General features: G+C 35.0%; 1 protein-coding gene across 1 annotated transcript in view; it reads left to right on the top strand.

The window, feature by feature from the left end:
• The window catches only part of LOC136406603 (ABC-type organic anion transporter ABCA8-like), an 88,963-nt gene that overhangs the window by 34,079 nt on the left and 41,986 nt on the right, over positions 1-12,898 (top strand). Inside the window, exons 19-22 of the mRNA XM_066386584.1 lie at positions 3,724-3,890; positions 8,140-8,273; positions 8,813-8,950; positions 10,640-10,744. Of these exons, the coding sequence (XP_066242681.1) occupies positions 3,724-3,890; positions 8,140-8,273; positions 8,813-8,950; positions 10,640-10,744 (544 nt within the window). The remainder of the gene's footprint in view (positions 1-3,723; positions 3,891-8,139; positions 8,274-8,812; positions 8,951-10,639; positions 10,745-12,898) is intronic.

Below are 12,898 nucleotides of genomic sequence, written 5' to 3'. Positions count from 1 at the left end.
GCAGGTGGAATTGATAATGTCTCAGGACCAACTTTAAAAGAGAAGTTAAAGTAACATGAGTTTTCCTATAAGATTTGTTCTTGAAATTTTCTATGGATGGTAATAGAAGCACTGGGATGTAGACTTTTCCCCCAGTACTCATATGCCAATGCTTCATTTTAGTTGTTATCTGGCTATTATACCAACTCTTCCCTGTGTGACTTGAATCTCCCATTACATCCTACTTGCTCTAACCTGGATGTCATGACTTCTCTACAGCCCTGTATATGATGGGAGCTCACTCTCCATACCCACTGCATACATAATGGGCACTATCCCTGCTCTTAAGACTCATATCACATCTCATTAGCACCCTGTTGTCCACAGTATTTTGATTGTCAATCAGTGCCTTGTCTATGACTACCTTGATGAAGCATCAAATAAATAGGAGGTTTAGTACTTAATAGAATCTCAATAAGTACTTGATAATAATTAAATAACAGGAATTCACTAAAAATCTTTGAAGAGGTTAGCATAATTTAAGAAAAACCATTATGGCTGAGTAGTATTCCATAGTATATATGTACCACATCTTCTTTATCCAGTCATCTATTGAAGGGCTTTTTGTTGTTTCCATATCTTGGCCACTGTGAACAATGCAGTAATGAACATGGGGCTGCATGTGTCTTTACGTACCAATGATTTTGAGTTATGGGGGTATATACCCAGTAGAGGGATTGCCAAGAAATGATGACGTCGGATCATTTACAACAGCGGTAGTCAGCCTGGTCCTTACTGCCCACTAGTAGGAGTTCCAGCTTTCATGGTGGGCGGTAGCTGAGCAACCAAAGTATAAATAAAAAGATAGTTTTAACTATAGTAAGTTCTTTTATAAAGATTTATTCTGCTAAACATAGCGAAAATCCGACATAAAGTACTTGGTAAGTAATTATTATTATATACTTATACTTGCTGTAACTATGTTTTATAAATTTTATAAGGTAAAGTTACTTTCCTACTTTATAAATCACCATTACTGTGGAACCAGTGGGCAGTTAGAAAATATTACTACTAACAGAGATACAAAAGTGGGTGGTAGGTTTAAAAGGGTTGACTACCCCTGATTTACAAAAAATGGATGGACCGTGATAACATTATACTGAGTGAAATAAGTAAATTAGAAAAGACTAAGAACTATATGATTCCATAATAGGTGGGACATAAAAATGAGACTCAGGGACATGGACAAGAGTGTGGTGGTTACCGGGAGGGCGGAGGGGAAGAGAGGGTGTTGGGGGAGAGGAGGGGCATAAAGAAAACCAGATACAAGGTTACGGAAGATTATATGACTTAGGGGGATGGGTATGCAACATAATCAAATATCAAAATAACTGGAGATGTTTTCTCTGAATCTATATACCCTGATTGATCAATGTCACCCCATTAAAATTAATAACAATAAAAAATATATTAAAAGCAAAACCTATGGAAGAAAAAAAACCTTTAAGATTAATCTGGCAACACTGTAGAACTGTTTCAAGAGATGACAGTCATTTAGTAAGAATTTCCATATGATATAATATTATAAAATTAGAAAATAGGATTGAAGGAAGATTCAAAAATAAGATATAATGAAAGTATAGTAAAAAATTCCAATTATTTGAAATAGAGAAAACAGGAAAATAAAGAGTAAAAAAATAAATGAAAATTGAGCCTGGAGATTGAGAAATCATGCAGTCATCACAAAGAGAAATAGGGACCATGTGAAAAAGATTGAACATGATGAATATTGAGTATAAATTGTTGATGAATTAACACCACACTGGAACTCGGAATCTGGACATAGAGATATATGAAAAGATGCTCATCTACACTAGCTATTAGAAAAATGCAAATCAAAACTACAATGAAATACCACCTCACACCTATTATATTAGCTATTATCAACAAGACAGGTAATAACAAGTGTTGGAGAGGCTGTGGAGAACAAGGAACCCTCATCCACTGTTGATGGGAATGTAAAGTTGTAAAACCACTATGGAATAAAGTATGGTGGTTCCTCAAATAATTAAAAATAAAACTACCATATGACCCAGCAATCAATCTACTAGGGATATACCCCCATAACTAAAAAGCACTGGTATGTAAAGACACATTGTTGGGCAGATAAAATATATTATGCTCACTTTGTTACAGATGGCGCTGCCCACATGGAAGCCCATTGCCCAGGTGATGGTATTGGTTGCCCTTCTTGTTTGGAATGGGGGTGATTATATTAATGGGTGTTGGGGCAGGCTGTGGGCAGGTAGAATCCTTGTAGCCTGGAGCTTTGTTTTGGACTAAGCCTTTCCCACCCTTTTGATGTGGGGTGATGCAGTCTCATGAGGAATCTCATTATGCCTCAGATGATGACTTTGTATCAGAGACTTCCTTATTTGTATATTGGATTAAAGGTTATGGTTTCTACACTATAAAGTGAAGCAGACCAGGAGCTTGCTCTCTCTCAGTTCCTTACATTAGCATAAGAGAGGAGAGCAGAGAAAGGCCACGTGGAGGAAGTCAGGAGAAGCAGCCAAGATGGTGGAGTGCTGAGTGAGAAGCCGGTTTGTGCAGAGTTTGTGCAGGGAGAAGGAAGGATATGGTGAACGAAGGAGAATATATCTAGTAAGCTAGAAACCTTTGATTCTAGGAAACTCGGATAAGTCAATAGCTTTGTGATCTCTGAATGAGTGGATTTTGGAGCCCATTGTGTGTTTTTACTTGCCCACCAGGTGCAAGCTAGGATTAAAGATGTTGGCCCACCAGTTCTTGGCTCCATTGTTTCATTACCATCTGTCTGAATCTAATGTGAACCTGCATGGGCCAGGCGGCTATGATAGTGGCTGTGGATACTGGCTTCACACACATGCAGCCCCATGTTCATTGTAGCATTATTCACAGTCGCCAAGACATGGAAACAACCAAAAAGCCCTTCAATAGATGCTTGGTTAAAGAAGATGTGGTACATATATACTATGGAATACTACTCAGCCATAAGAAATGATGACATCGGATCATTTACAACAACGAAGATGGACCTTGATAATTATAAAAAAATATTAAAAGCAAAACTATGGCAAAAAAAATCTTTAAGATTAATCTGGCAACACTGTATAACTGTCTCAAGAGATGACAGTCATTTTGTAAGAATTGCTGTATGATATAATATTGTAAAATTAGAAAATAAGAATGAAGGAAGGTTCAAAAATAAGATATAATGAAGGTATAGTAAAAAAAATTTCCAATTATTTGAAATAGAGAACACAGGAAAATAAAGAGTAAAAAAAAATGAAAATTATTTATTTTTCTCAATCTGGAGATTGAAAAATCATGCAGTCATCACAAAGAGAATAAGGGACCATGTGAAGAGGATTGAACACGATTTATATTGAGTATAAAGTGTTGATAAATTATCACCACACTGGAACTCAGAATCTGGACATAGAGAAAAAGGACATAGTTTGCATGAAATTGTGCAGAGTAGCTAATGACCAGAGAGGAACCAGACAAATAAACAAAAGAATAAATCTGCATTTTATCATCTCTATTTTAGAGGTAAAAAATGAGCAAAATAATAAATGAGTCAGAGAGCTATATATTTAATTTTCATACTTTCTTGATCTCATTAAATTATAACCTGCACAGATAATTTTTAAAAGTTAAGAAATGACTGCATGTTCACAGTAATAATTTTCTTCCACTTAGGCTATTGGTCCTAGGAGTTGGAGTTTTCCCTCTTCTTTGGGACTACATTATCACAAAAATACAGGAAAACAGTTCCACTTTGAAACTCTCTCCTAATTTATACTTCCTTGCCTCTGGACAAGCACCACGTGATCCTCTCACTCAATTATTAATCATCAATAATACAGGTAATAATGTGGTGATTACTTCATTTCTAATACATTCAGAGAATTAGTTTAAAAACACAAACATGAGTGAAAAAATGAGTTTTCACCTCTTCACCATGGGTTTGAAACTATGTATGAAGCTTGGGGATGATGTGTATACAAGCCCAAAATGGAGCAGAGAATAAAAAGATATTTGCTAAGAAGAAGGAAGTTATCTGATGGCATTTTGAAAAATGAAAGAGTTTGTATTCCTGCACAGAAATATTAACAGCTTTAGATATAATTCAAATGCCTTGTTTCTTGATTTAAAATGAACAATCCAGTGGTTGTTAGTACCTTCACAGAATTGTGTCATCTTCACTACAATTTATTTTAGAATACTTAAACTCAAAAACAAATCTCATACTCAGTAGTAATTATTCCCATTCACTCTGCCCCCAAATCAGATCAATCATAAATATATTTCTATTTCTATGTATTTGCCATCTGGACATTTAATGAGTCAATTATACAATATGTGATCTTTTGTGACCGAATTCTTTCACTTAGCGTGCTGCTTCCAAGGTTCACTATGTTGTAGCATGTATCAATACTTTGTTTTTTAAATTGGTGAATAACGTTCTATTGAAAAGTATATATATTCTATTTTTCATCAGAGGGTGCATATTTGGAGTTCTTTTCAATAATTGGCAATTATGAATAATGTTGCTATAAATGTCCATGTACTAGTTTTTATGTGAATGTAGTTTTATTTTTTTAATTCTTTTGGACTTATACCAGGAGTTGAATTGTTGTGTTCTATGGTGACTATGCTTAATCATCTGAGGAACTGCTGAACTATTTTTTAAGTAAATGCACCAATTTACATCTACACCAGCATTTGTGAGGATTCCAATTTCTACTTCTCTCTGCCAATTTCTATACCTTTGTTATTTTCTGTGTTTTTATCAGACCCATCCTAGAGTGTGTCAATTAGTGTTTTGTGCTTTGATTTGTATTTTTCTAATGGCTAATGATGTTGAGCACTTTTTCATGTGCTTCCTGAAAAATTGCATATTTGGGGGGAAGAAATGTCTTTTATTTCCATTTTTAAAATGCCTTAATTGGTTTTCTTACTGAGTCCTACGGGTTTTTATATATTCTAGACACGTCTTTTTTTTTTTTTTTTTAATAATTTTATTTTTTTAATGGGGTGACATCAATAAATCAGGATACATATATTCAAAGATAACAAGTCCAGGTTATCTTGTCGTTCAATTATGTTGCATACCCACCACCCAAAGTCAGATTGTCCTCTGTCACCTTCTATCTTGTTTTCTTTGTGCTCCTCCCCACCCCCTATCCCTCTCCCATTCCCCCTTCCCCCCCGTAACCACCACACTCTTATCAATGTCTCTTAGTTTCACTATTATGTCCCACCTAAGTATGGAATAATACAGTTCCTGTTTTTTTCTGATTTACTTATTTCGCTTCGTATCATGTTATCAAGATCCCACCATTTTGCTGTAAATGTTCCGATGTCATCATTTCTTATGGCTGAGTAGTATTCCATAGTGTATATGTGCCACATCTTCTTTATCCAGTCATCTATTGATGGGCTTTTTGGTTGTTTCCATGTCCTGGCCACTGTGAACAATGCTGCAATAAACATGGGGCTGCATGTGTCTTTACGTATCAATGTTTCTGAGTTTTTGGGATATATACCCAGTAGAGGGATTGCTGGGTCATAAGGTAGTTCTATTTTCAGTCTAGACACGTCTTTTATTAGACGCAACATATCTTCTTTATTCACAGGTTATGTATTTACAAATTTGTTTACTACTACAATGTATTTGTAGTCCCAAATCCAATGCTCATGGCACTCTTATGTCATTCACAGATGTGCTCAGAGAAGGGACATATTGTGTCACCTGATACACACATTTGCAGTGAAGTAGAACAAGATGTTACTCTGCCATCTTGTTTCAGCTCTAATACTGTGAGCAGATATCTTATACTGCTAACAAATGTTCTTTCTGCATCTAGTTAGTGCCACATTTTTTACAGTGATTTTGCTGTTTAAATGGCCTCCTCCGTTATGCTATACACTTGAAACTAATACAAAAAATATTAAATGTCAACTGTATTTAAAAATAAAATTTAAATTAAAAATGATGATAAACTGACTATGGTCACTTCAAAGAACATTTAATTTTACTGATTGGACAAAAAAACTTGAAATGATTTATAATCTTACATTTCCTATATAAAAGAAATTCAATAGAACTTACCCTAAACTTGACAACAGTCATACAAACTTTGCCAAAAAGTGCCGCTAGGATCTAAGGACCAGGTAGAAATTATTATTAAATACTGTGAAACTGAAAGACATTTTCTTGAACTACCAACAAACACACACACACAAACCAATTATAAAAAACAAAAATAAACTAACCCCGAAGGTCAGTGCTGATGTGGTATCTAATATTCTTAAGTAGAGAAGGCGGTGATGTATCTTTCAGGGAAAACGTATTAGATAATCTTTGTTCACCATGCATTATAATGCTGTTGGCTGTGAGATCGATGTTAATGAATCAACAATAAATATACAGAAGCATACATATTAAATAAAACAATCTATTGATTCATTCAAGACACTGTTGTGACCAGAGAATTACAGAAATCTAACCTTTGTTTCCCCTAGGAGTAATGATTCAGTATTCAGCAACTCAGTATTTGTGGTAACGTTAGAGTGACATTACAGAAGTGAACACATAACTGCTGTGAATAATAAGGATCAACTGTAAATGTTTTGCAAATATTTACTTTCATTTTGTAAATTGGCTTTTCACTTCGTTATTGGTGTCCTTTGGAGCAGTGGTCCCCAACCCCTGGGCTGTGGACCATACTGGTCCATGGGCCATTTGGTACAGGTCTGCAGAGAAAGAATAAATAACTTACATTATTTCCACTTTATTTATATTTAAGTCTGAACGATGTTTTATTTTTTAAAAATGACCAGATTCCCTCTGTTACATCTGTCTAAGACTCACTTTTGACGCTTGTCTCGGTCACGTGATACATTTCATCCATCCCACCCTAAAGGCTGGTCCATGAAAGTATTTTCTGACATTAAATCGGTCCGTGGCCCAAAAAAGATTGGGGACCACTGCTTTGTAGTATAATGTATAAACTTTTATGAAGTCCAACTATTTGTTTTCCTTGCCTGTGTTTTTGATGATATATTTAAGTAAGTTTTGCCTAATACAGGATCACAAAGATTTACTTTGGTATTCTCTTCTAAGGCATTTATACTTTTAGTTCTTAACATTTTGGTCTCTGATCCATTTTGAGTTCATCTTTGTGTGTGGCATGAGGAAGGGATGCAATTTCAACAGATACTCAGTTAACTCCTGGGAGGGGCAGGCCACCAAACTTTCTCATTCCCTTCAGCTTCATGTTGCTAAAGCTTAGACCAGGCATGAGTGGCTTAGAGATCAGGAGTTCTTTTCTTCCCCATAAAATAGAAGTTCTATTCAAGAAATAAGAGCCCCAAAACAGTGGTTCCCAATCATTTTCAAACCAGTTCCTCCTAGGAACATACTGTAGCCCTAGACTGGGCTTGAGGAGGAAGAATCCCTGAGTCCCTGACTACACCCATTCAGAGTGAAGGTTCTGAATTGCTAATCAAGGAAGATTTCTGAGGGATAGGTTGTTGCCAGTTTCCTAGTGTTCTTACCCAGATTTAGTAGATTTTTTTAAGTAAATGCTTTATCATTTTCTGTATGCCTTTAAGACAATCAAAAGATCTTAAATTGTTGGATTTTTAGTAATTTTTACAAGTTGTGGTTGTTTTTCTGGGGAGAAGGTCCAGGAATTTCTTAACACAGCCATTCAACAAGTCTTTCTATATCAACAAACATTTTGAATATTAGTTAATAATTTAGCAGTAAGGAAGTGAGATTTAGCAAATTTGGTGGGTAATTCATAGAGATTATCTGTGTCATTAAAACTGTATTGGTATGTCTACTCACTGAAATATTCTAGTAAGGAAATCATTCCAAATGCACCGTATGGCAGTAATCCTAAGGGAAACATTATAAAAGGAAACTTGGTGAGATGCAAATAGATTTTTAATTCACAGTAGCACACATGTTATCATGTGGAAAAACATTCTCACTGTCTCTATTACAGTAAGTATTCTATAAGGTCATTAATTTTAATTTCACTGCACAACTTGACCTTGATTTTCTCAGTTTACAGACACCTAATATATTTAACTCCAACTTAGGAGCAAGCATTGATGACTTTATACATTCTGTGGAGCATCAGAACATAGCTCTGGAAGTGGATGTGTCTGGAACTAGAAATGGCATAGATGATCCATCTTATAATGGAGCCATCATAGTGTCTGGTCATGAAAAGGTATGTTGGTTTCTATTTAGTAATTTTCCTAAAAGTGTGCAAAGCTAATCAACTATCAATAGGCTCGGGCCTTCAGTTTAGGAAACAAAATAAAAAACAAATTCTACTTTTATTTATTACTTAGTTAACTGTAGTTATTAATATGGTAATTCTTTATCAATCACTGTCTACCAACACAAACTGTTGCATCAGCAAAATAAGTTCTATATATAGTGCTCACTCTTGAGTTCCTATTTCAAGCTAAAGAACACATATTTCTTCTCAAGTATTTCCTTATATATATTCTGAAACTTCTTTTTTATTCTTAAACAATAATTATACTGGATTCTAGCCACAAGCCAGACACTTAAACACCTGAAAATCAGCCTATATACAATATCCTATATACATGTTTGGGTTTACTTATACAATGTTTGTTTTTGTTCTGATTATTTCACACCATTTTAAAAACCTGATTTTTAAATTATATTATTAAAATTTGACCTCTTTAAGAAAATTGAGGTGTCTGAGAATTAATAACCTTGCTTTTTATATTTTAGAATTACAGCTTTTCATTAGCATGCAATACCAAAAGAATGAATTGCTTCCCAGTTCTTATGGATATTGTTAGTAATGGGTTACTTAGAATGATTAAACCATCAGCACATATCCAAACTGACAGAAATTCAGATATGTATGTAAGTATATACTCTTATGGACTTTCTTCCATTGGGAATCTCCCAGATCACTCTTTTAAATGCTGATATTTTATTTTTATTTGAGTAAACCACTGCATGATAAATTATCATTTGGATTTATGCTAGCTCTGTTGTTTTGGAAATCAACATAATTTTCAGAGCTTCATGTTTTAATGCAAGGTAACTATAACAACATATATTTTCATAGAGAATTTGGGGAAATAATGTGAAAGTATACATCACTGTGACCAGTACAAAAATAACAACAACAACAAAAAGGAGCGAGAGAAAAAAAATAGAAGCCCTATTATTACTTTTATAAATGGTACAAAAGAAAAATCTTTAGGACAAATTCAGGTTAGAATTGCAGACTAGTTACATTACAGTTACTCCAATTCTCTGTCAAAACATTAATTCCTAGAGGACTGCTCTAGACCAAACTAGCTTTTTTATAAAGGAAAAAACATCTTATATATTAAAAAAATGTCCCAGCTGATTAGAATGTACACAGCCCTGAAGTTTGGAAACCAGAATACCTATCAGACTTTGTCATCATTATTTTGAGATTATTTCTTAAATCTAAATATATATTTCCTCTTAACCTAGAGCGTTCTTCAAGCATGTATTTTTAACACTATGTAACACACTGTAGGTAGGATAGAGACGCGAACATGAAAAGCACTGAATTACTTCTTTGGTAGATACATAAAAGCATCCTGTTTAGCTAGGGTGAGTTGTCTGATGATACCAACCAGCTCAGCTGACCTTATATTTATATACCTAACATCTTAACTTTAACATCTCCAGGATTTCATTTTATACTCTATTCAAATTTACTTACTCATTGCACAGATAAGAGTTTCTGTGATTGCAGACCTTGCTCTGTCGTCCCTGACATCAGTGGGTTTGCCATAGAGTACTGACTCATCCCAGCATGCAGGTGTTCAGGGAATATTCTGACAACAACTTAATGTCACCTTTCTTTGGCAGCAAGTGTGTCTCTGATGGTCAGCCTAAAGATCATCAGGCTCTGGTTATGACTTTTTTTCAGTAATGTGCTTGATCAAACCACAACTATGTGAATTATGACACAATGGGTCTATTTTAAAGAGGATTTCAGAATCTTTTGTCCTTAAAGATGTTTATAAACAGGAGCACGAATATGTAACACAAGGGCAAAGGTTTTCCTTGGAGATTTTGCTTCCCTTCTAGTACATCATCTTTACTCTTGAATCCCCAGCCAATACTTACCTGGTCTTGTGGTATACCTAGAAACACAGCTTGCTATTACTGTCCCCATAAATATCTGGTATGACTTTTTAGTCTAGCTATTACATTTGAAACATTGGAAAGATCAGTTAAGAAGTCAACCATCTCAAATATGAATTATTATTATATAGCATCAGGATCAATTTTAGAATCATAAAATGAAAAATCTTACTCATATTACTTTCTAAGTGTGTAATGTTAGCCATTCATTCACCATTGAATTAATTCTGTATCCATAAATGTGGGTATAGAGCTAAAAGTCAAACTTCAAAACTGGATTGGTAGTAAAAGAGTTTGGTAACAAAGTAGAGATGTAAGGTAAGGTTATACATAATCTGTTTAATATTTTAAAAATGTATTCTAGGAAATGAATTTTGAATTTGTTCATTCAGCTCCTAACATTCTTTGTATTTTCAAAAGGATATGCATCTTTCATATGTAGGCATATTTTCTTACAAAATATGGATGATTTTGGTATCCTGTTGTGCTCCTTATATCGCCATGAGCAGCATTGATGATTACAAGGTAACAATGAGTAACTGAAACTTTCCTTACTTTGTATGGTTACATATTTAAGGTAATATATTTATGGGATTTTTCAAGAGGCTATTTATATGTGTTTAATAGAGCAGCCAATTCAGACATAAATTCCAAGTTGTAAAAGTAAAAGGAAGTTTTATAAGTGGAAATATAAATGTATAAATAAATGTATTTTCTAAAATTGATATGAATATATAAAGCACTTATAATAACTGAGAAAGGAAAACAAAATTGGAAGACATGTATCTGACTTCAAGGCTTACTGCAGTTATAGTAACTAAGAAACTATTGTAATTAAGGAAAATCATATAAATATATACAATGGCATAAACATTTCAGATATAAAACCATATATGTATCATCAGGTGATTTTTAACAAAACTGCCAGGGAATTCAAATGAAGTAAGGTTAGTCTTACCAGCAAATTGTATAGAAACAACCTGATACTGTTATGAAAGAATTGTCCTTGGCCCTGGCCTGTCTGCTCCGTAGTGGACTGTTGATCCAGCATGTAGATATCCTGGATTCAATTTTCAGTCAGAGAACACAAGAGAAGCAACCACCTGCTTCTGTTTTCCTCCCCCTCCCTCTTCTCTTTCTCTTCCCTTTCCACAGCTATGGCTCGATTTTTTCCAGAACATTGCTTCCAGGTGCTGAGGCTTGCTCCGGGGAGCCTCTATCTCAGGTGATAAAAATAATTTGGGTGCAAACATTAGCCCTAGATGCACAGAGCATCAGCCCCAGACAAGTGTTGCCGAGTGAATCACAGTCAGGGTGCATGCGGGAGTCTGTCTATGTCCCCTCCTCTCACTTGAGAAATAAAAACATTTTCTCAAAACTCATGTCCCATCATACACAACATTATTTTGAATGAACCGTAGGTCTTATGGTAGCAAAGTTTTCTTAGTTGGGTCACAGGAAGCATTTACCATAAAAGAAAATGATACCTTGAACTTCATCAAAGTTAATACTTTTTGTTCTTTGTAAAACACCATTAAGAAAGTAAAAAGCTATGGGCTGGGAGAAAAATACTCACAATGCATTTATATAACAAAATATTGGTATCAACAATATAAAGAATTCTTACATCTCAGTAATAGAAGATAACCTAATTTCAAAGATGGGCAAACATTTGAACAGATACTCATCAAAAACTATAAATGGAAAATACTTCCATAAAAAGATAGCAAAAGCCCTGGTGGGTTGGCTCAGCTGTAGAGTGTTGGTCCGGTGTGTGTAAGTCCCAGGTTTGGTTCCTGGTCAGGGCACAGAGGACAAGCGCCCATCTCCTTCTCCACCCTTGCCCCTCTCCTTCCTCTCTCTCTCTCTTCCCTCCCGCAGTCAAAGCTCCATTGGAGCAAAGTTGGCCCGGGCGCTGAGGACGACTCCATGGCCTCCTCTTCAGGTGCTTGAATGGCAATTGCAGAGGAGTAATGCTCCAGATGGGCAGATCATCGCCCCCTGGTGGGCATGCCTGGTGGGCGCATACAAGAGTCTGCCTGTCTGCTTCTAACTTCGGAAAAATACAAAAACAAAAACAAAAAAAACCACCCCCAAAATAAAAGATAGCTAATATCAACCTTACTCACCAAAATAAAATAAATAAATTTTAAAATGACTGACAATATCAAGATTTTGAGAGATTGCAGAGTAACTGCAATTCTCATACATTTCTAGTAAGAATGTAAATGATGTATTCACTTTGCAAAACAATTTGGCTCTTTCTTTTAAATTCAAAATACATTTATTGTATAACACAGCAATTCCTCTCCCAAATATTTACCCGAGAGAAAACACCTTCCACAGGCAGACTTGTACATTAATATCCTTAACAGCTTTATTTATAACAGCCAACCACTTAAACCTCCAAATAGCCACCAAGTTGTGAACTGATAAATGCTAGTGTAGTCACACAATGACTACTCAGCAATACAAAAGAGACAACTAATAAATGCATCAACATGAATGAAGTGAAAAAGAGTAAATACTGAATGATTCATTTATATGGAGTTCTCAGAAAGGTAAAACTAATCCATAATTGCCGAAAGCAGTCCTGTGGTTTCTTGTAACCAGTAATAAATGCTACTGACTGCAAAGGAGCATGGGAAATTTGGGGGGCTGAGAGAAATGTTATTATAC

The sequence above is a fragment of the Saccopteryx leptura genome, chromosome 5, assembly GCF_036850995.1.
Source record: "Saccopteryx leptura isolate mSacLep1 chromosome 5, mSacLep1_pri_phased_curated, whole genome shotgun sequence".
Lineage (NCBI taxonomy): Eukaryota > Metazoa > Chordata > Mammalia > Chiroptera > Emballonuridae > Saccopteryx > Saccopteryx leptura.
The sequence above is the reverse complement of the archived record's forward strand: the minus strand, read 5'-3'. Positions and strand labels throughout refer to the sequence as shown.